This window comes from Phoenix dactylifera, chromosome 3, assembly GCF_051530095.1.
Source record: "Phoenix dactylifera cultivar Ajwa chromosome 3, Ajwa_hap1_PhDact_Kaust_v1.1, whole genome shotgun sequence".
Taxonomy (NCBI): Eukaryota; Viridiplantae; Streptophyta; class Magnoliopsida; order Arecales; family Arecaceae; genus Phoenix; species Phoenix dactylifera.
In genome coordinates this window covers 1,165,144-1,190,506 of record NC_143192.1, presented here as the reverse complement: position 1 = coordinate 1,190,506, position 25,363 = coordinate 1,165,144, and the positions used below count along the sequence as shown (strand labels likewise).

General features: G+C 36.9%; 1 protein-coding gene across 2 annotated transcripts; it reads right to left on the bottom strand.

The window, feature by feature from the left end:
- Window positions 1-1,562: 1,562 nt before the first annotated feature.
- Window positions 1,563-23,821, bottom strand: LOC120109947 (3-isopropylmalate dehydratase large subunit, chloroplastic-like). Of its 2 annotated transcripts, XM_039123796.3 has the most exons (16): window positions 23,642-23,821; window positions 23,431-23,551; window positions 23,220-23,351; window positions 22,952-23,122; window positions 15,029-15,181; window positions 14,831-14,899; window positions 14,625-14,741; window positions 12,611-12,685; window positions 12,401-12,478; window positions 12,226-12,321; window positions 11,757-11,806; window positions 8,433-8,487; window positions 8,167-8,298; window positions 2,728-2,775; window positions 2,495-2,653; window positions 1,563-1,956 (listed from the first exon to the last, which is right to left on the bottom strand). In XM_039123796.3, the coding sequence occupies exons 2-16, from the start codon at window positions 23,476-23,478 to the stop codon at window positions 1,816-1,818; spliced, it is 1,524 nt and encodes a 507-aa protein (XP_038979724.1). In that variant the 5' UTR covers window positions 23,479-23,551; window positions 23,642-23,821; the 3' UTR covers window positions 1,563-1,815. The 2 variants fall into 2 exon arrangements, with proteins under 2 accessions (XP_038979724.1, XP_038979725.1); XM_039123797.3 differs by lacking the exon at window positions 23,642-23,821 and having other exon boundaries at window positions 23,431-23,626.
- Between the last annotated feature and the right edge of the window lie 1,542 nt (window positions 23,822-25,363).

Sequence of the window (25,363 nt, the reverse complement as noted above, 5' to 3'; positions counted from 1 at the left end):
TCAATCACCCAGTTACTATCTTCATATGCAAGGTTGACACAATCATCACTAACAACAATGACATCTGCATCAGCTGCAACTGCTGTAACATCCTTTTCCTCTATCTTTGTTTCACCTTTTTCTGTGTTCTGCTCTCTTTTCAATGCTCTGCACTCTCTTTTCATGTGTCCTAGTTTGCCACAATGATAGCATTTTATGCCTTTCCTTGACTTTGACCTGCCCCTGAATTTATCTCTATTGTAAGGATGCTTGCTTTTGCTTCTACCTCTTCTTTCTGTCACAAGAACCTCAGCTTCAGAAGATATTTCCTGTTCTTTTCTTCTAACCTCTTCATTTAGCATGCTATCCTTTACCATATCCAAAGTGACCTTGCCGTCAGGTGCAGAATTGCTTAAAGACACCACAAGAGTCTTCCAACTGTCTGGCAAAAAACTAAGAAGTAACAACGCCTGCAACTCCTCATCTAGGACAAGCTTCATTGTAGTCAACTGATTCACCAAGCCTTGAAAGTCATTCAAGTGTTCTGTCACACTTTTTTCATTTTATACTTCAAATTGACAAGCCTCCTAATCAAAGAGGCTTTATTCTGTGCAGTCTTTCTCTCATGCATGGCCTCTAATTTCTTCCACAAAGAGAAGGCATTGGTTTCTTGAGCAACATGATGAAACACAGTCTGATCAACCCATTGTCTAATTTGTGCAACTGTCTTTCTATTCATTATCTCCCATTCCTCGTCAGTCTTCTCTTTTGGCCTAGCCTCATCTCCATGGATAGGTTCATACAAATCCTTACAATAAAGGATATCCTCCATCCTAAGTTTCCAAATGGCATAGTTGGAAGATGTCAATTTAATCATGCCTCCCATAGAATCCTCCATTCGAGTCACACAAGAATTTTATCAAATTTGTAGGCACAAAACCTTGCTCTGATACCACTTGTTAGGAAAGACCCCTTCACTAGATGAAAACTTTCCTATCTTGATGTGAATAGAATGAGAATATCACAATAATTAATCAATGTAAGAACTACCAAAAAATCAAACCACAAGAAAGCGACAAGAATTTTTAAGGTAGAAAACCCTTCAATATGAAGGAAAAAAACCACCGGACCTAAGTCCACCACAAACCTCCACTATCAACAATAATGGGCTTATAAAGTATCTTCTCTAGGCTAAGCTAGGGATCACATACATCAAGGATCTCTTTCTTGGATCACAAACAAAGAGTTTATATAAAAAAAGAGTTTAGGCTCCAATAATAAAATGAGAACAATCTCACCGAGTGTAGGTTTGCACAAGGTTCTTCTTCCTCTTGAGATGCCTTAAATAAGATCTTCACCTCATCCTTGAGATGGATTCCACAAGCACTTCTCCCAAGACGGCTACCCTCTTTTTTTTTTCTCATCCACCCTCTAATAGAATAATAAACCCCTAACCCCTCTTTTCCATCTTTTTGTTTCCTTTTTTTTTCTCTTTTTTTTCTTTATTTAAATTGCTGGGTCCCACCTTACGAGGACTCGGCCAACAAAAGCAAAGGATTTATATTTTAATACTCTGAAAGGAGTTTTGAGCACTCAAAATTATCACTTAATGCTGAATAGCCTATAGACAATACCCTCTGGTTTTATCTTCTGCAGAACCCCACAGTCCCCACCTCTGATAAGAGACCCTTACTGAGATATGGATCCTACATATTTCTGCAATATATAATTGATATATCCAGGAGAGTACACTCTAAATGACACCAAACCTGGAGATAGTAGACAGAAAAATATAAAACAGCCCAGGATGGTACGGTAGGCCGCAAACGTTTCCTTCTACAGGAGGAACTCTCTGGGATCTGTAACATAGCCCGTCAGGGCTGAAGCCGCAGCTGTATATGGCGAAGCAAGATAGATCTGGCCCTCTTTGTGCCCCATTCTTCCAGGGAAGTTCCTATTCGTGGTAGAGACACAGACCTACACGAGGAGATCATTTCACAATCAGAATTGAATGAAGGCAAAGTCCAAGTCAAAACCACCAAAGAGATTAGAGAATAATAATCTCTGGCTGAAATCCATCCACCGTGTGACTGAGAAACAGAATATGGATCAACTTTACATTCCTAAATGGCCTGCATGATCATTTACCATATTTTTCGTAATAGCTTGGCCAGCTTTGGACAAACTATCACAACCACCAAAAGGCTTTCATTTCTCTTATTAATTTTTTCAACGCACCAAGAGATTGCCTGCTCATCCAAAGTGTTGGCAATTGGTGGGCTGCGCTGCAACCTCTTTGAGCTGAAATTCCTAGGTTCCTCAACCAGAGAAGCCCACCAATTCAGCAGATTTGATCAGGGATCGTGGACACCGATTAAGATACAGACAAGCCAGTCTAACACATTAGAGTAGTGTGTACTAGCAGAGGCTTGTGGTTGAACCAACTGCTTGCGACCAATCTGGGTTGGACAAACAAAAATATCTCTAAAGAAATTCCACGAGATAACAAACTTGCCTGACGTTCATTGATCCGTGCGTAAGTGTCTAGCGGGCCACCCATACAAGCTGCACAACTAGGACTTGCCGGAACCTCACAACCAGCTTCCTCAAATATCTGAGAGCAAGTCTTGCCACCAGATCCTGGCACCGGAAGGCCATATATATCCATCCATACCTACAGAAAATTCTGAGAATAAGTCCTAGTTTACAGCAAATCCAATTTCCCTCTATATGGGGTGCTAGTCCTACCTTTTGTGTAGCAGGGACAAGAAAAGTGGGTACCTTCACCTTTTTCCCCTGGTCATAGAATAGAAACTCATTAGCCAAGTAGTGCAACATCAAGTCAAAAACATAAGCAGGATCTTCATTTGAATGTACATGTAATAGAACCGCAAATAGCAGAAAGTATAAATAGCAGAAAGAATTACACAGCATCCCGTGATATCATCTTTTTCAAATAACGAGATTTGTTAGGATTTCATAACTCCCGGTCAATTAAGTCTTGCCGGTGATGTCCTCAACTTTACAGGAGTAATCCAAGAGAACTGCCCAAAGGACAACAAAGACTATCAAGCAGAAAAGGAGAAAACTGTGTCCACTAAAATCCCATTTAAATACAACCAACTAAAAATAACGGCAGTTGGAAATTCAACCATGCAATCTATTTCTTCAAGTCTACCACTTAGCTATTTAGGACATAGCACGTTATACCGTACCGACCCGGACAGTACAGGGCACATTATACCATACCGGTTCGGTATTGGTACACGGTACAGGGGGCATACCAACACTCGGTACGCCAAACCGGCTCTATACCATACCATACTGACACAGTGATAGAGAGGCACTGGTAAGGTACCTCAGTACTGGCCCCACCTCCAGAATCTTGCACCCACTGCCGAGCCTTCTTCCTGACCCTCACATCTTTTCCATCAACCAATTCTTCACCCCCCATATTTTTATAAAATGTTGAGAGTTTGAATATAATCTTGTTGAGGAATAGTCCCATATCAAAAAGGTTAGGGACTCTAGCCAATCTCCAATATTGATAGGCCCATCTGCCTACTAGCTTAAGCTTTTGGATTGCACTCTAGCATGGTACCAAAACCAGCTGTCACTCCTTTTGTCTATCAATGCCTCCACACACTTATCCATGTATAACCCGTATTCATGTTCCATCTCTCCTTGCACCCTACATATGAGATGGGGTATTGAGGAATAATCCCACATTAGATAGGCTACAGACTGAAGTTGGTCCCGAATATTCATGGATCCATCCACCTACTAGTTTAAGCTTTTGGGTTAGACTCTAATAAGATTTAGTACCATTTTGCATCCCTAAATAAAACAAATGTCTCTCTCATTATTGACATACTGTACTATTTCATTATAATATTTCAGAATTTTGTCATAGACTAGCCCAAAACTGAACAATAATCTAATACCTTACAGTGAAAGCTGTTTTGTCAAAGATGGTTCATTCTTGCCTCTTTGACCAGCAGCACCATTCTTAGGCCTATCCGCTGCAGATTCTTGCTTGTGGCACATCACAGGACCTGCTATTCTAGGCCAATCATGCAATAAGGAATCGAAGCAATGCATTACATATCTCAACTACATCGCTCTGTGTCTGCAATCTGTGGAGACCTGTGTGAGTGATACTCAGAGGCTAACCAGTGAATAAAATTTTGGGCAAAAGCATTTCTCCATAGGGGGTTAGTTGTTAGCAACATTTACAACAATGTGGGAAATCCCCAAATAAAGGACCCCATCCGGACCCTTAATTCCGCTGTTTCAAAAGTGGTTTATGCGGCTACATATGCAGAGATGGCCCCTGAACAGCACTGTACAGGTCATATGCGGTCCCTTTATGTGTTCGCTGTATAAGCGGGCCACGTCCCTCAGCGGCTGCATATGCACCTGCATACCACATATGTGGCTGCATATGCACCCACAAATTGCATATATGCCCACGTTCTTTAAGTACCACATGTTTTCTCCACTTTTGTTTGTGAAGTATGTACTCCAAAGTTTAAACTTTGCTATAGCCTTCTAAAAATATCTTGTTGCTATTTATACTTGTTGTTGCAAGTCTGGAGATGGTCTATACTTCATATGATGATAGCCATTTCATTGGGTTTTCATGTCATGTTATGTTAGAACATTAGAATATGCACTCAAAAATCTTAAGTATGAATGCATACATAATTCTTATTTTCTTTCCTGAATTTTTTAATTCATTTCTATTTTTAATAATATAATATTTAAGTGTTTTATTTTTGATATATTTAAAAGAAATCAACTGTACATGCAGCAAACTCGAATAAGCATGAATTGGTGTATATAATATTTTTTTTGAATTTTATTGATTCAATTCTTTTAATTTAATCATTTATATTATTAATTATACATCGTTTATTTAGATATTTAAAATTATGAATCGCATATGCACCTATCTATGCGCTCCTTATATCGTATATGCTGATATGCACTCTGCAATAACCTAACCTCTCGCATATGGCAGCTGCCCTATAGTAGGATTATTGGTTGATTTTGGGAATAAAATAATGGTGCTATAGCAGCTGTTATTAGCTCTTATAACAGCAAGGGCCATTACCCGGTTATGGTCCTAGGCTCCTAGCAATGAAGGGTCTTGGGTGGGTGGACCAGGGACATGCTTAGCTTTGGCTTTTTTTTTCTCCACAAAGTGGCAACCTCAGAACTCTAACTCATGCCATTGTATACACAGCACATACCTTTTACCATTGCACCAAGCAATGACCCTTCGATATTATAATAGCAAAAAGAAAAAAAGCTAATATAAAAATCAATGATGATATATTTTTATCATTTACCATTTTTGTAACAACACATTTCCCATCTAATATGGGTATCTGAGATTCATAGTAGCATTATATAAATAGATGAACTATAAATATAGCTAATAATAGACGTTACACCATTTATATAATAGTTTTTATCGCAAGATAATTCTAAATAATAATCATTATTTAAAAGGCTTGTTGTGTATATCCAATTTTTTTTATTACTTATAATATTTACCCGCATATATATATATATATATATATATATATATCGAGGTATGACATACTGCATCGAACTGGGTGATACTAGGCGTATGATATCGTAATAGATCGGTATCGGTATGCGGTATGGAAGCGGTACCGGTATGCGGTATGAGAGGCATACCGACATTTGATATGCCAAACCGGCCACCATACTGAGCATCCCGACACAGTAATAAGGTGGCACCAGTACAAAACCCAATACCGAGATGGCGTACCTTGATTATATATATATATATATATATATATATATATAACACAAGGGCTTTGAAACCATTGTTGAAACCACTATAACATAATAATTGTTCATTACTCTAAACCTTGGTTGATATTGGACACTATCGACTAGCGACACCATGAATTTTTCATTTGGTCCCCACACATTAGAAAACACCCTTGTTTGTAACCAGAGGTGCAGCTTGAGTTGGGCTCAACTCAAATCTGCTCACCTAACTCTCTTATTGGATAGAGTTTGGTTGAGGTTTTATAAACGTAGGTTGGGCTTGAGCTCAAAAATTGTAGCCCGACCTCAAGTAGGGTTGGTTTAGGGCGTCAACCTACCATGAACTTGTTTCTAATCGAAACCAAACTGGATCCAATTAAATATAACCCCATATATAAATAAATAATTCATTTTATGTTTCCTATAGATAACTTACATGTTTATATAATCATATGCTTAGTCTTGTAAACTTATATGCATACATCATGGAAATTGAGGAATGTTGAGTCCTTAATCTAGCAAATATTAAACCAACAAAAAAATGTCTCAAACCTTTTCATGTCTTAAAATTTATATTCAACCCAACGTTACATGATTAACATGGCATAACCAAACCAACCTGACTAACCCAACCTAATCAGAATTTAGCTTGACAACATATTGGGTTGGGCTAGATTAGAGAAATCCCAAATTGAGAAAGGTTGGGTTGGGATTGGGAGATAAAGAGGTTAGATTTGGTAAGGGTTTGCCCCCAACCTGACCCAGCCTGCCTGAGTTGCAACCTTATCTGTAATTTTTAAAGACAGCAAAGTTTCTTCCCTTTCTTCTTTTCCACGTCTCATATTCTTTTCCTCCTCCTTGTCCACCAACCATCCATGTATTCCTTTACCACTTGCCACCTCCTATGAATACTCTAATAGTTGAATGGCTTTCTTCTTTCCCCTTACCCTCTCTAATTTATTTCCTTTCGTCTTTTCTCCTCTTCTCTTTTCTAAAGACAGTCTATCCTATCATCTGTAGAGTTACTGGTTATAAGACACAGGATGTGATGAAAGGACTTCACCTACTGCAAAATTCAATGATGAGGATTGGAGATATGCAAAACTAAACCATTGAATATGATCTACAAAGCCAATAATGCCTCTGTACAAAAAGTCGCATGTTTGAGAGGCTTTTAGTCTATGCACCAAGACCTCCCATACATGTAGCTTTAGAGATGCAATAGCTTGCGTTGGTTTTAAAATGACTTGACGCATAGGTAAGGGTGCTTCAAAACATGCAACTCTGTAATTGGCATATTAAGTTATGTAGAGATCACATTCAATGGTTTAGATCAACATCGGCGGAACCGGTACCGGGCACCATACCGGTTCTCCGACAAGATGAGTCAGTACGGACATGCGCCATGTCGTGCTGGGCCCGTACCGACACTATTGAATAGAGGGGAGAGGGAGAACGAGAGAGGAAAAGAGAGAGCAGGGGGTAGAGGGAGGGAGGCCGGCGCCGGGCTCCTTCGCACTTACGCGGCCGTTCCCCTATTTTGAACAAAACAGAGGTCGGCCGCTTTTTAATTTCGCCGACATTAGTCTAGATTGTATTTTTAGCCCCCAACATTGATTTTTATAGTGGTGTAAAGTCCTCTCTTTACACATATATGTACATTATAACCAGAACTTGCATGTGCGTGTAAATACATATAACCAATGTAAGTGATTCCTTAGGTGAATTTAAGTTGCCAGTTTGGCTGCTTTAATATAATCCTCAGGTTCATGTAAGTCAAAGTGCAACTTAAAATACTTAAGTTATAAATGACTGTACTACTTTTTTTTGAAAACATAGGACAGTCCATTAATGTATCCAACACTTGAAAACTAGTCTACACAAAAGCCTGAAAAAAATGCCAACTGTAGGCACTTTTTTTATCAACACAACCATGACACTTCAAAAACTAGCCCAATCATGTCAGGAGTGCCGACATTTCAAGAGACCTAAAAATGGGGTGTCCAAATAACACATGACACATCTTGTGGTGGCAGTGGGTTACATTGGGGTTACTAAGTGATAAGAACAAGAACCTAGATAGTGCAGCTAACTCACATTCCAATATTTTTAATGCCATAACATCACATTCCAACATGTTAATTTAGAGAAACAAGCTTAACATGAGATCCTTTTGAAAGTAACTGTGGAAAAGAAATTCTGGAATTTTTTGAACTAACAAAACATGGATACAAAAACTTGTCCGAATATTTTTTTTTTTCAAACAAAAAAGCTATTAAACTTCTCCATTCTCCATTACCTAGCACTGGAAAATAATGGATCTATAGAAGACAGACTGATAACCAAATTTACAAAAGATGAGATTCAAAAGTTCCTTACCGAAGCTAGAAAAACCTTTGCAGCAGCTAGAAAGTCCTCTGTCTTTCCACCAGTGCAAGAGCCAATATATACCCTGTCAATTTTGACATCCTTGCATTCTCTTGCTAAAGCACGATTACCAGGAGAATGTGGCTGGAATAATATAAAATGGATCAAGATTAGCAGCTACAGAGGGAAGCAGTATTATGATACTAGAAGTGCAAAAGGATAAAAGGGAAAAAGAAACTCCCATGCTGCAAAGAACTCAGTATTCTAATGCTACACACCTTTGCAACCAACGGTTCCAACTTGGAGACATCAAATTTGTATTCTTGAATAAATCTAAAAAGACAGAAAAAGATACGTGCGATCAGTAAATGAAATTATTTGAAAAACAACATTTGGCAGAAATGACAGATTTTGAAAGCAATAAACAGGGAAGGGTTGGTTAATAAGATACTTAGGCACATTTACTTCAGTAAAGCTAAAAGAAAATTTAACCATCAGAATAAGTACTTATGGAAGTTAAAAGTCCTTAAGATATCAGGTTATACTGACAAAGTATGTAATATCCATGTATGTAAGGATTCTACAAGAAAGAAGTAAAAGTTTGTACCGGTATTACATATATCGCTTAAACAGTTCTGAGGATCAAAATTGTCTGAATATTGTGTCAAAAACCAATTGAAAATGCTCAGTTTAGGCCTATGCATCTCCTCTTGGAATTTCTATGTTTTGGAAAACAAAAGGCACAAATGTCATAACTCCAAATGTAAACCTCAAGCTTAAAACATATAAATTATAAGATCATATGGTTTTCTTGTCTTGTCCAGGACCTATAGGTCAAGCTCACTTCACTCACAACTTTAAGAACTGAGATACTATCGCTAGCAGATCAGTAAAAGCAGCTCCTTTTTCTTCCTTTCGGAGGGGGTGTCTAGCGACTTTAAAACATGATGAAGCGATTATGAGACCTCGTGGAGGATGAGAAAAATGACTTATAAATGCCATGACATGGGATTAGACAATGAAGTGCCTGATGAGGGTGTATCAGAGAGGTAAATCAGATTTTGTGAAACAATCAAAAAAATCCGAGTTTGCTGAAGACACCGAAAACAATGTCATGAAACACTCACAAAGGTTAGAGAAGACAAATCAAAACCTGAGTGGATTCACCAAGCTCAAAATTTGTTGTTGTATGATTAGCTATTATTTAGCAGAGAAAATGAACTCGAAGACACCACAATCATGTCTTTCAGGCTTACTGGAAGCTTGCACCAGAATAAACATACTCAACTCTGGATTGTAGCCAATTATTGTTTGTATAAGCTACAAACTAATTTAACCAAGAGTAGTACAAGAGTCCTCAGTCAAAAATTCAGTTTTTGATTTTCTTTTGAATTTTCAGGTATAATTACCAAACATAACTTTTGGAGTCATAACTTGAAACCTATAAGTTAATAGCTTAACTGTATACAGCTTGGGGATCCCACAACAAGATGCAGTCTTTGGCTGTGTTAGGTACACCTGACAAACTCATTTTTGCTTATCATATATTGAAAGTGCCAATACGAGATTTAGGAATGGAAGGCTTCTTTTGGTTTCTATACATAAGTATGGTTAAATGGCCTTGATTAGCTTGTTCCATCAAGGATCTAGATTTGGTCTAGGTCTCATGGGGTAATAAATAGGAGGAGCCAATGTATTAATAGTTTAGGAAATTAAACAAAAGATCTGATTTTTCCTTCAACACTTTTTTTCCCTTATCTTTCTTACAATTCGGTCAATCTTCTTTGAATTAGGGCTGATCTTTTGCCTCTACATCACAGTCACATTTCTTGTTGCTAAATGTTTCAGCAAAATATTAAGAAAACCAAATAATCATAATCATCTAGCCTTCCCCAACTATTTGGGGCCAGCTTTATTGATCCTTATTCACCAAGTATTCCTATCTAGGCTCCAATGGCTCTAAAGTTATTCCAAGGTTCTCCGTATCCTTCCTCACAATCTCTATCCATATTAATTTAGGTCTTCCTCTTCTGAAATGGATCCAAAATATTAAGAAAACCAAATCTGAAATTTATTTTCAGGTCTAGGATTTCTTCGGGAAGTCATATCAAGGACATGAGCACATAAAAGACCCAGTGGCTTGATGTTTGTTAGCTTGTTGGTGTATCATACAACTAGGTCTCCATCCTACACTAGACAATTTACAAAAATGTTGGTAATAATAACAATAGAAAGATGTCAAGTACTAATTTTGGAGTAGGCTAGTCATGACTGAGATTTAGGAGTGCAGAGTCCTTTTTTCTTTTGAAGTAGGTCCTCCAGCAAGGGATTCATTAGCAAAAGAAAGGAAAAAAGAGGCCTTGGAGTCCATCAATATACATGTATGTATGTGTGAGTGGGTGGTAAGCTAGGTCTCTATGTATAAGTTCAACTACTGCACCTCAATTATGCTAGTGCAAAATACAAAATGATCATAAAATGACAGTCCGTATTATTAATATTATGCCCCTACAACAACTGAAGTACCTGAATCCAACAACAAACATACTACAAAATATAAGTTTCAAGAATACCAAGTACATTTTCTTCACAACCTTATGAAACTTCTAACCAAACACTCCTAATGTTAAGCTTCCTAACCATGAAAAGGGTAGAAGTTTTATTTTCATGCACAGCTCCCATTTTAGATATAATTTAATTTAATCAACAAATGTCTTGAACCCCTATATCCATCATGCAAAATCCACTGGAAGACTTGTCGACACAATCAACTTCTCCATCTCTTGATTGGCAACTTGATGCAATCTTGGGGTGCTTTACCAAGCAGAACCAAGGAGATGACGGGCATGGTAAATTCGAATGATTTTACTGATAAAAGCAACTAAGCAACATGGCAACACATCTGGTTGAAATTGCGAGAAAGAATACAAAAAAGTGCCTTGTCTAGCACATTTTTTCTCAAAAATGTAGAACTAGTTGAGATAATTGAACTGAACTGCTGCTGCAAAACAATGTCAAATTTATATTTCTAACTTCAGAAGGGAAGTTGGTTTAAGAACAATTGATTGGATTTGTACTATGAAAGCAACTATCTTTATAAGTCCTAACCACTCTGGCCTTCGCTTCACTCTTGTTGAGCTTGTTTTTAAATCCTGAACCATCAGAATAGCCACTAGTGGAATTACCTCAATTTTCTTGGTTTCTTTTTGTCTTCTGATCTTTTCCCCCTGAATGTGGTTTTTCCTCCATTGTGTTTGCATCAGTATTAATATCATGACCATGTCACTAGTCAAATGCACGCAGAAATACTTAGAATTGACAAGAATTGCATAGAAAGTCATCTGGAATTTGAAAGATTTGATTTTTCCTAATATAAGGAACCAAAAATACATCATTGGCAGAAAACCTCTCTTGATTAGAGAAATAGAATTACCAACACAGTTGAATGGAAAAAGAAACCAGAGATAACTTTTTACAGATAAAATAACCAACCTTTCTATAGCACTAGGAAGATAATTGCAGAAAATAACTTTTTACAGATGAAATAACCAACCTTTCTATAGCACTAGGAAGATAATTGCAGCAAATAAATTCACAATTACCTGGCACAATCATCACTATAGACGGGTTCAAAAGTCAAGGTTGTTTTGTCCTGCAAAATTAAGTAAATAGCACAAAATTAAAAATATAGAGCCATCCAAGGTCTGCCGTACCGGTACCGATCGGCGTACCGGTGGCGGCCCGGACCGGTACGTACGGATCCGTACCGGTTCCATACCGGTTCTCCAACAATAAGCAACCGGTACCGGATTCCACGCTGATCCGGTATTGGTTCTAAGCCAGACCGGTACATACCGGCCCATACCGGTTGGTACGAACCGGTACGGCAGACCATGGAGCCATCCGACCTTGCAAATTGGACAATTTTGTGAAAGACGACACTTTTCTATATTTCCAATGGATTCATTTGGTGGTACCAACAAGAACAACTGTTCTTGCGTCTAATTTACTCATTTATTTAATACAACTCATAGCTTGACATAGGTCAATGAAAGGGCAAATTTCCATTACCTCGAGGTATTTAAGTGTGGTTTTATCAACAGGGACAACCCCATTTTTCCCCCCCGCCTCAATAACCATGTTGCACAATGTCATTCTCTCTTCCATCTTGCATACATAAAGTCAAATTTTAGATGATAAATATAGTCAATTCCATTGCAGTAAGATATCGTGCAATATAGCTTACATTTAAACTTTCAACAGTAGAGCCAACAAATTCCATGGATTTGTATGTTGCACCGGAAACAGTTATTTCACCAATAATCTGCATGACAACAAAAGATGAATTACAATGAAAAAGGGTCTTAGTTTCTGGAACAAATAATTACTAAAAATAATATGACAAACCAATCTAAAGTAACTCAGAGTTAAGACATTTCAACATCCATTAACTTACTTGCAAAATCAAATCCTTGGCAAGCAAATACTTTGGCATTTCTCCATCCAGTATGAACCTCATAGTTGGGGGTATCTGCAATTTTAAAGGTTCTAAGGAAAACACTTCGATAAAAATTCTATCATTTTCAATAACATAAACCAGTAAATTTTATTTTGGGGATGCAGGCTGCTGATTTTAATTTAGCAAGTTTTACATGGCAAAAGGTTATTGAAACAACCACTATATCCTCCTTGCCACTAGACATTCCCAAAGAAGGAATTCATTTAAACTGGTCATTGGCTATTTTACATTCTGATAACCGTCATTTTCATTGGAGGGTGAAAAATTTTGCTGTATTTGATATCTCTAGAAGAATGGCAATACCCAAACTTCAATTGAATTATTTCCACTCCTAAATATGAGTTGCTACCCAGAAGATCAATAGATCATCCTATCTTTTCATTTATAACAGATATGTCAGTTCTCCATAACACGCTAGGAATAAATTTGAAAAAGGTCACTAGCTGAAATAAATCAAACCTAAACGTTAACATCAATATTTTTGTTCATAAGACCCCTCCATGCTGGGACTGGAGAAAGAGAGACATCAAAATTCCTCTAAAAAACTCGTTAGCATTTGAAACCTACTAAGACTATTATGATTTAAGTTTGAAAGAAGATCAACCTGCCAGGAGATGATAATTATTTGCCATTCAACAATATGCAAATTACCAAAATAACAGGCTTTTTTTTTGGAGCACTGTATTTTAATGTTTCTGTAGTTCGATTTCAAGATACATTAATGACATTTTGGTCTTTGTTCTCATCAGAATTTAGTCAAAAATCATTTTAATATATGTTTTATTAAGAACTTCCAAGTTGCACCTTCCTCCATATCCTAGCTTGCAAAATCCGAGTCATATATTTAAATTTTGAGAAAGCCTCTATTAGCATTGTAGATCTAATTTACATGCAGTTAATTGGTATCAGATAAGGACCACATGTGTGTTCCATGGTGGCATGGAAATGGCTGAAAAATATAAAAGCTTACATGCCTATGTGATAAAAAAGATGTAACATATCCGTCCTGCATGAGCAGGAGCATCATGGGCGACCACAAAATTTCCATTTGAAGAGGTTCATAAACCATATTTGGAGTCTACATCAACTTAGACATCAAATTAAATACACATGGGCATAAGTCAGACCACTTGACTTCATTCACACATTTCATTTTAGACATCGAGGCCAATTTGAGGAAGCAAATGCCTGATTGGAAACACCTACTTGTTTTGAGGCATTATGTCTTTATCGTCACTACCAGTAGTAGGTTTTAATAATAATGGAGTCACATAATTTCTCTTTAGTTTCCATGTCCAAGCAAAAAATAATATATGTAGGTAGTTTTTCAAGTTCTATATGGAGAGGTCAAAGCAAGGAATGCTGAACCAGCCTGTACCAGCTGGTTCAGCCCGTACCGAATTGATACTGATGCTGACTGGTCCGGTTCGGCGTTAAAAAATGGTTTATGTTAGAGAAGGCTAGCAATTGCTAAAGATTGAAGGAAAACATAGGAGGACTTTAGAAATGAAGTTTGAAGATATAGCAACAACCTAAATGGTTTTCAGATCAGATTTGTCTATACCAGGCATATTTAATGGTGCTAGTAGGAACCGATAGATAGAACACCCCTAGTACCAAATGTCCATTGGGAACCAATAGACAATATACTCATTATACCAAATGTCCATACCAATTGAACCATATCAGCACTATAACAATTGGCTACTAGTGCAGGTATTGAAACCAGTATTGTAAACCTTAATTCTAACTATTTGTGGTCAACTTTATGGATCCTCATTTGTCAAATATTCCTAATTAGGACCATATTTAATGTTATTTCAATGTTTATTATTTATGATAAACTAAAGATAAATAAAATCATTAGTACATACATTACTAAACTAAAGGGAAAAATCAGGAAAAAACATATAAAAAAACATTGCACACAATATACTAAGTTTTTACAAACCTTAAGTAGAATCTTCCCAGTCCCCATGACAAAACCTGCATCAGTATTGCCAATTCCGGTAGCAAATTGACCAAAAGCTCCAGCATTACATGTGTGGGAATCTGTGCCAAGCAAAACCTATACAAAAGATAAACGGCTTTAGAATAGATAACAAATGTAGACAACATTAGCGATACACTAGATGAATGTTTAGTAATTATATGCACCTCGCTAGGTCTGCAATGACCTTCTTGCGCAAGAGCAATGTGGCATACACCCTTGTAATCTGGATTAGCCTGCATGTTTAAGTAAGCAAATTTAGCATACAAATGTCAAGCAAGCTAACAATGTGATTTTGGTTTAGTAAATTAATGATTCAACATGTAGGCATTAACTACTTGTACAGAAATGAGTCAAAATCATACCCTGAAATTACCAAGATCCTTGATATCATAATAATATTTAATATTTTGTTCCATATAGAAGTCCCTCAAAATATCCACATTACGGTTTGCACGTTCATCACTAGTGAAGATATAGTGATCTGGTATAATAACAATCTTTTCACGGTCCCAAACCTGTAATTAATCATAGAACAAGTGTTTAAAATAAAGGGGTTCATCCTTCAATATCATATACAAGCATATACCTAAAACAATGAAATTCAGACATTAAAAAAAGGTCAAAGCAACACAAAATGCTCCACTATTACAATTTAGATAGAGAAAGATACAATAATGAAAACTAAATATTTATTATCGAATACTTGGTAAACAACAATATTTTGGTGGGGGCAAAAGATGGAAAGAAAAAAACTTTTAACAATCAAAATAGTAAATATTTGTTATTAAGCACAACACCTTTTTCTATTGATGACATCTAATGCTTGTCGTACTACCCTGAACCGACCGTACCAAGTCAAAAGAGGTGTAAACACTATTCCGGTTGGTACTGCCCAAACTAGGGTGCACATTGTACTATACAAACCTGTACTGACCCATACTTTCGAGATTCGGGAGGAACCATGATAAAAAATGAGAAAAAAGCTTGGGAGCTATCTCGATATGGGGTAAATATTATACCGTACCGACCTCTACCATGCCAAACCAATAACAATGGGTACCGTACCAACCTTTTTCTATTAATGACATGTAATGTTTGTTGTGCTGCCTTGAACTGATTGTACCAGTTCGAAATAGGTGCAAACACTATTTGGGTATGTACTATCCAAAATTGGAGGTGTGTACCGTACTATACCGACCTATACTGGCCCACACTACTCAAATTTGATGGTACTGTAATAAAAATTGAGAAAAAGGGCTTAGAAATTGTCTCCATATAGGGTGTGTAACTGTGTATTGTACCGTACCAACCTATACCATCTGAACCAGTAATGTTTCGATGTAGTATCCAATGACAAGATTGTGGGACTTAATAACATACTAAATAAACAAATAAAGAAATTGAAACATTCTCAACATTAATATTCATAGTCTCGGTACCGGACTGCATATCGATAGATGGCCGATATAGTATAGTACCAATATCATACCAAATCATACAAACCATACCGATACACCCAAAAAATATATTTTTTGTTTTCAAGGTTTTTAAGCTTTCTTTATTTAGTTTTGAGTGAAAATAGAATCTTATGAGTTTGTTTTTTATGTTTAAGTGTAATATATTAATTTTTTATGTTACATGCATAAAGAATGGCGTGACTATATGATATATGTTAACAAATTAGCTAGTTTTTGCATATATAACTTGCAAATATAGCTAATACATATTTACCCTCTAAAAATCACTATTCGCGTGTATACCTCTCAAGTAATCATGTCTTTGTGTTTTGTAGTGTTAATAAATAACTATTTTGCATATAAAATGAATTTATTACACTTTGCATTCATACTCTTGAACAAATTATATAAAAATATCGCTCTTTTCAATATAAACTAGATGTTAAATTTTTTTAGGAGTAATAAAGAAAAAGGGTAATAGTGTTAGATAGTACTCAAAATAATTATTTATTAATATCAACCACAAAAAAAAATCTAACAAGAGGGCATCCACATAAAAATAGGATGATTTGAGAGGTATATATGAAAATAGAAATTTTTAGAGGCAAATATGCAATAAGCCATATTTTTAAGGATATATATGCCAAAAATCCTAAATTGACTAAGTATAACATTAAAACTATAAAATACTTACATTAAAAAAGAATCTTTAATATTTTCTCTCCTCTCCTCATTTTCTCCTATCTTACCTTAAAAAGAGGGAGAAAAGAGTGACAGGCCCTTTCTCCCTCAATAATTGAGGCCCAGAGTGGCCTTTACCGAGTCAAATCACTTAAAACTGAGGGGCTCCAGGTAGTTTGGCATAGTAAGAAACCGATTTGCCATGGTTCAAGAAAAATTGTACCATGACCATGAACCATCTTGATACATGGTTGGTACGATCGATATTGACCGAACTAAGTGGTTTGGTATGGAATTGCATACCATGCCTAGTAATATATAATAGCATCTCACAGTGAATTAATGATCACATCCATGCAATCAAAATAACTCGAGGATATGGCTTCTTTTACTGACTCCTCTGCAGTCAAGACTGGTGTAGACTTCTTATGCATTAGTATTGATGTACATAATAGCATAGATACCAAAAGCATTAACTCTCAGATGCAAGACAAGGAAGGGGATGTATCTGCAGAAAATTGATGGGAGTTCTTGCTGGATGTTTTAGGTGCTCTTAGATTTCCTGACTAATGGAAAAATGGAGATTGAATATGATTGTATTCTAATTTCTTTATTGATAATGGTTGAAGTTTAAAATATAGAGACCCACTATCTCTCCTTGTACATTTGGTTATCACAGTCCACAGACTCTTGGGGTAGTTTTATCAAGGCTTTGCAAGTCGCTTAATTAGTTATACATTACTCAACTACAACTGAAAGATGATATGTAGCATCCTTTGATTCATGCCTTGGAATTAAAAATTAAATTGGTTGTTAGCTGCTTATGGATTCTTTTAGGACTTATTATATGAGTATGATCAATTTCAGTAGGTATTGCTTGGGAAGATAATTTTTTTTGAGAGAGGGGGGGGGGGGGGGAGGGGGAGGAGACTCGCCCACACATAATTAGCCAAGTTCAAATCCTTGGGGACGCAGCACCCAAAATTTGAACCCAGAACCTGGTTAAGCAAAGGGGGTGTACCTGCTAGGATAAGCCCCAGTTCAGAAGATAATATAGCTGCAGATCACGCCAAGAAGGCCAGCTGTATCAATGAATCTGGATATGCCACCGAATTGGAAAGCTATAGTGGTGGAGTAAAACACTATTTTGAAGTTTCAAAAAGCTTTATGCCAGGCTTTATGCTATCTGTAAGTTATTTTGAAAGAAACTAGGCATCCCGAGAAGCATGATGCTATAAACAAGTCATTCTAGTACCCTGTTAGTGGTTGTCCATTCTGATCTACCACTGTACTATATATATTTCCTGTGCTCAGTTGCTTGAAGCACAAAGGAAAACAGGACTAAGAGAGGATGCAGGAATGGAAAAGAATCTAATTACAGCATCAAGTGTATCAACTTCTGGACCTAAACTTCCACCCCCATCTTATGTCTCCTTTTATCACTACCAAAAACAATCTCCAAATATGTATGTACAATCATGTAGTAGACTCCAAATTGGAATTTTGTGATCATATTCATCCCCACCAATACTATCCTGTAATTTAACACCGACGACCCTATCAAAGGAACCATTAGCAAAAGCTCACACACCCTTGAGGCCTTCATAGCAGGAACATAGAAGAGACATATATAAACCATAGTATTTAGCTTACGTAGCATTGTAGGTCAAGCATACTCATAATGTTGAATTCAAGAGGTAAGCACAACCATGACCATTAATCCTTGTCCCAACTATTGGGGTCAGATTTATGAATCATCAGTCTCCAAGCAAGATATTGAAACTAAAAAGTGAGGAAAAGAAAGGAAAAGGAAAGAAAGAACAGTGAAGAGTATAGTTCAAACCCCTTCTCAATGATGCAACCCTTTACTTAGTTTTTAGCAACAAAGAAGGCATATGAGTGTCAACAACAGAGGAAGCACACTTTGTAGAAGCATCACATAGAGCACATTACCAGTATATTTTGGCAAAACAAAAAAGGAAGAAAAGAAACTATAGAAAAAACAAATTACAGTTTCCATCAGTAAGTCAAAAATCAATCCTAACAAGCTAACCATTTATTATCAAATACTTATTAAGCAACAATGATTTGATGGGGGCAAAAGATGGAAAGAAAAAATCCTTTAACAATCAAAATAGCAAATATATGTTATCAAGCATAACACCTTTTTCTATTGATGACAAGTAATGCTTGTCGTACTACCCTGAACAGATTGTACCAAGTCAAAAGAGGTGTAAACACTATTCGGGTCGGTACCGCCCAAAACTAGGGTGTACACCGTACTATACTAACCTGTACTGACCCATACTATCCAGATTCGGGTGGAACCATAATAAAAAGTGAGAAAAAAAGCTAGGAAGCTATCTCAATACATGATATATATTATACCACCAACCTCTACCATGTTGAACCAATAACGTGTACAGTACCAACCTTTTTCTATTGATGACATGTAATGTTTGTCGTGCCGCCTTGAACTGATTGTACCGGTTCAAAACAAGTGCAAACACTATTTGGGTCGGTACTACCCAAAATTGGGGGTGTGTACCATACTATACTGGCCTATACTGGCCTATACTACTTGAGTTCGGATGGTACTGTAATAAAAAATGAGGAAAAAAGGCTTAAAAGTTGTCTCAATATAGGGTGTGTATTGTACCGTACCTACCTCGGGCCATCGACATCATACGCTCTACTGAAATAAATTTCGCGGAAAACCAGCTATATCCGATCTTGGTTGGCCTTTCACCCCTAGCCACAAGTCATCCCCGTATTTTGCCACATACGTGGGTTCGGTCCTCCTATACCATATTGAACCAATATTGTATTGGTGTAGTATCCAATGCCAACATTGTGGGACTTCATCACATACTAAATAAACAAACGAAGAAATTGAAACATTCTCAATATTAATATTCATAGTCTTGGTACTAGACTGCATATCGATAGATGGCCGATATAGTATAGCATCAGTATCTTATCAAATCATACAAATCATACCAATACACCCAAAAAATATATTTTTTGTTTTCAAGGTTTTTAAGCTTCCTTTATTTAGTTTTGAGTGAAAATAGAATCTTATGAGTTTGTTTTTAATGTTTAAATGTAATATATTATTTTTTTATGTTACATGCATAAAGAATGGCATGACTATATGATATATGTTAACAAATTAACTAATTTTTGCATATATACCTTGCAAATATAGCTTATACATATGTACCCTCCAAAAATCACTATTTGCATGTTTACCTCTCAAATAAACAAGTCTTTGTGTTTGGTTGATAGTGTTAATAAATAACTATTTTGCATTTAAATTAATTTTTTACGCTTTGCAATCATACTCTTGAACAAATTATATAAAAATATCATTCTTTTCAATATAAACTAGATGTTATTTTTTTTAAGGAGTAATAAAGCAAAAGGGTACTAGGGTCAGATAGTACTCAAAATAATTATTTATTAATATCAACCAAAAAAAATCTAACAAGAGGGCATCCACTTAAAAATAGGATGATTTGAGAGGTATATATGAAACTAGAAATTTTCAGAAGGCAAATATGCAATAAGCCATATTTGCAAGGATATATATGCCAAAAAGCCTAAATTAACTAAGCATAACATTAAAAATATAAAATATTTACATTAAAAAAGAATCTTTAATATTTCCTCTCCTCTCCTCATTTTCTCCTGTCTTACCTCGAAAAGAGGGAGCAAAGAGTGACATGCCCTTTCTCCCTCAATAATTGAGGCCTAGAGTGGTACGGGGCCTTTATCAAGTCAAATCACTTAAAATGAGGGCCGCCGGATAGTTCAGCACAGCAAGGAACCAATTTGCCCTGGTTCAGAAAAAATTGTACCGCGACCACGAACCATCTTGATACATGGTTGGTACGATCGATATTGACTGAACTGAGTGGTTTGGTATGGAATTGCATACCATGCCTAGTAATATATACTAGCATCTCACAGTGAATTAATGATCACATCCATGTAATCAAAATTACTCGAGGCTATGGCTTCTTTTACTGACTCCACTGCAGTCAAGACTGGTGTAGGATTCTTACGCATGAGTTTTAATCTACATAATAGTATCAATACCAAAAGCATTAACTCTCAGATGCAAGACAAGGAACGGGATGTCTCTGCAGAAAAATTGATGGGAGCTCTTGCTGGATGTTTTAGGTGCCCTTGGATTTCTTGACTAATAGAAAATGGAGATTGAATATGATTGTATTCTAATTTCTTTATCGATAATGGTTGAAGTTTAAAATATAGAGACCCACTATCTCTCCTCCTTGTACATTTGGTTATCACAGTCCATAGACTCTTGGGTTAGTTTTATCAAGGCTTTGCAAGTCGCTTAATTGGTTGTACATTACTCAACTACAACTTAAAGATGATATGCAGCATCCTTTGATTCATGCCTTGGAACTAAAAATTAAATTGGTTGTTAGCTGCTTACGGATTCTTTTAGGACATAGTATATGAGTATGATCAATTTCAGAAGGTATTGCTTGGGAAGATAATGTTTTTTTTTTTTGAGAGAGAGAGGGGGGGGGGAGAGGAGACTCACCCACACATAATTAGCCAAGTTCAAATCCTTGGGGATGCAGCACCCAAAATTTGAACCCAGAACCTGGTTAAGCAAAGGAGGAGTACCTGCTAGGATAAGCCCCAGTTCAGAAGATAATATAGCTGCAGATCATGCCAAGAAGGCCAGCTGTATCAATGAATCAGGATATGCCACCGAATTGGAAAGCGAGTGAAACACTATTCTGAAGTTTCAAAAAGCTTTATGCTAGGCTTTATGCTATCTGTAAGTTATTTTGAAAAAAACTAAGCATCCAGAGAAGCATGATGCTATAAACAAGTCATTCTAGTACCCTGTTAGTTGTTGTCCATTCTGATCTACCACTGTACTATATATATATTTCTTGTGCTCAGTTGCTTGAAGCACAAAGGAAAACAGGACTAAGAGAGGATGCAGGAATGGAAAAGAATCTAATTACAGCATCAAGTGTATCAACTTCTGGACCTAAACTTCCACCCCCATCTTATGTCTCCTTTTATCACAACCATATACAATCTCCAAATACGTATGTACAATCATGTAGTAGACTCCAAATTGGAATTTTGTGATCATATTCATCCCCACCAATACTATCCTGTAACTTCACACCAAGGACCCTATGAAAGGAACCATTAGCAAAAGCTCATACACCCTTGAGGCCTACATAGCAGTAACATAGAAGAGATGTAAATAAACCACAGTATTTAGCTTACGTAGCATTGTAAGTCAAGCATACTCATACTGTTGAATTCAAGAGGTAAGCACAACCATGATCATTAATCCTTGTCCCAACTATTGGGGTCAGATTTATGAATCAGTCTCCAAGCAAGATATTGAAACTGAAAAGTGAGGAAAAGAAAGGAAAAGGAAAGAAAGAACAGTGAAGAGTATAGTTCAAACCCCTACTCAATGATGCAACCATTTACTTAGTTTTTAGCAACAAAGAAGGCATATGAGTGTCAACAACAGAGGAAGCACACTTTGTAGAAGCATCACGTAGAGCACATTACCAGTATATTTTGGAAAAAAAAGGAAGAAAAGAAACTATAGAAAAAACAAATTACAGTTTCCATCAGTAAGTCAAAAATCAATCCTAACAAGCTAACCATTTCACATCCTATATGCAAAATCGGCAAAGAGTTATAAATGCTTCATGAAAATAAAATATTATCTTTAAAAAAATAACATCAGCCTTGTCTCTTGATAAACTATGCTCTTTTCCCTTAAAAAGCAACATGTTTGGTATATTTCTAGTCAGAACACCTACCTCCAACAAAACAAGCCGCACAGGTTTCTTTTGATGTGCTAGAGTCATGGTTGAACAAAGACATAATAACATATTATCTCTCTATTTAGCTCAAAATTTCCATAAAGTCGAGCTTATGCACGGGCATCTTAACTTGAACTTGGACATCATAAACTTCAAATTCATACCCAAAATGGTTTCAAATGCATATAATACCATTCTAGTCCAAAGCATGCAATCCATATTGGTCATAGCATAATAATGGAAAGCATTATTTTAACTTTCAGCCCAAACAGAAAGAGGAAGAGGGAAACAGGCCAGTCATCACCTTGGCATTTTGGCCAAACTCTCTCTTAAAAATCCCGATAGTCCCCGGCCCGCAGATATCATGGGTCATCAGCACATCCACATTCACCCACACATTCTCACCGGGTGCCAACTGTGGCCGTTCAGATGCCCTTGCCAGGATCTTCTCCGTCATAGTCATAGCATGTTTGACCTAAAAGCAAAACAAAAGAAAAAAAAAAGATCACATAAGCTAGAAGAATTGAATTAAAATAAGAATCAAGAGTCTTTTAAATTAGAAAGAACGCAACTGAACCAGTGGTTGCTGGAGAACGCTGAGGTTGCGCCGGCGCCATAACTGCAAGAACTCTATTCAGAGCTTGTTTCCTACATCTATGAGCGCTGATTGAAGGTGAAAAACGAGATATCAGCCCGGATTCCATCTGCAATAAACAAAATATTAGAAAAAAAAACAATGAAATTTTATAAGTGAAACAGAAATAGTTGTAAAAAAGATTGTACCTTTTCGCCAAAGATCGAAGAGGTGGGAGCCATGATCGGCGAAGCCATTAGTGATCAATTAAAGATCAGATTTTTCCTTTATAACTCGGTATAAAAGCACAAGTCATTTCAATCTCTCCAGCTACAAAAAAGAAAAGGATGAGAACTATAAGATCGGATCAACGAAAAAAAAAAAGATTAAGGATTGACTAAAAACAGCAAATTGTCGTACTCTCCACGACTTCATGGGTTGTGATGTCATCCATTCTATAGAACCGTTGACACGTCCACAACAGACAATGTAGAGGGCGGCTATTCGAGACGAGCTGGCCGGCTTGTGAACATATATATCCCTGTTGCATTATTATTATATTGAATCGGGAAGCATGATGAGGTATGCTCGAGATGTGCTGCGGTAACTCGGATGTATCGATCATATGCTATTATTTCATCCCAAATCTCTAGGAGGTTTGGAGTCTAGCTTGGCCGTCAGAATCAATGATGTCATCTATTGGGGAGGGAGCTAAAGAATTTTTGGAGCAATGACCCAACAGCAGATGGCAATTAAAGGACCCATCTGATCTGTTGTTACCACTATGGTAATGGTGAAGCACAAAAATGCAGGGGCTGACTCACCTTCAAAGATCTCTCATTGCTTTATTTCTCATTCAATTTTTGTGATGCATCGAGCTGAATTATGTTCTCCCAGAATGGTATCTCTTAGGAAGTGCTCCCTTCCCCTCTATTTGCAAGCTCAATGCAGAATTTGACAACCAACAACTTCATGAAGTAGCAAAATCAAACAACCAAAAGAGTGGAAACACTGGCAATATATATGAAAAAACCCCTGAGAAGGCACCAAGCAGGAATCTACCAATCAATGAAATAAAATGTACAAAAGGTTCATAACAATAAAAAAAAATTCCAAGAACACAGGAAAATCTCTATAAGAAGATGGATTAACAAGTTTCCAACTTACGAACTTAGTAGACACAACCTCAAAAACAGAAACCCCAACTTTTCGGAGGAATTAAACGTCCTTGTAGATGAAATAAATGAAGAAAAACAACTCATTATATCTCGAACTTCAATCCAAGAACCTTGCATGAGATACACACACTGTGCAGGTGCTTGCTACCACTTAAAAATATACATATATTGTTAGCAAGGCCTACGCCCCACACTCATCAACATGGTGTTGGCCCCTCTACAAGGAGCAACCCCAAAATAGTAGTAGTAGGCCAAATATTATATATTCAGCATGATGCTACTTTTGGAAAGTCCTTGTCTTGTCCGGGCAATCCCACAGCTAGGTGGTATAAAGTTTAGTTTTGATGGTTCAGTAGGCAATTAACAAGTTGGAGCGTGTTTTATAATAAGAGAATGAAGGGAGATGGTTAGCTGCTAGGCACTTGCATCTTTGCAATTGTGGAGTTAATGGCAAACTGACCTTAAAGCAACTAAGATCCGCTGTACTTTCCTGGATACATGGCTGCTCTTCTTTCCAACAACCATATCTAAACCCGGGCTAGGTTGCACCTTTTGTGTAAAAGAATAATTAATCCTCTTTTACGATTACAATCACTGGATCGCATCTTGCATAGGTCTCAAAGCATTTCAAATTTTTCTTTCAACCATATGCATGAATCTTAAAGGGGCTATTGTGCGATCTAATGATTGATATCACGAAAGAAGGTGGATCGTTCCACATCTTTAAAGAAGGATGCAGGCTTACCTGCGACCTGGGTTCCTCATCCCACAACCCCCCACTGTGGCTTTCTGATTGCCTTATCCCTTTGAATTCTTGCCCACGCTAATAAATGATGTATCACTTGATGCTGAATAGCCTATAGATAATACCCCCTGGTTTTATCTTCTGCAGAACATGAACAACCAACTATAAAAACTGTTGATAAGAGACCCTTACTGAGATATGGATCATAGCGCAAAGCCA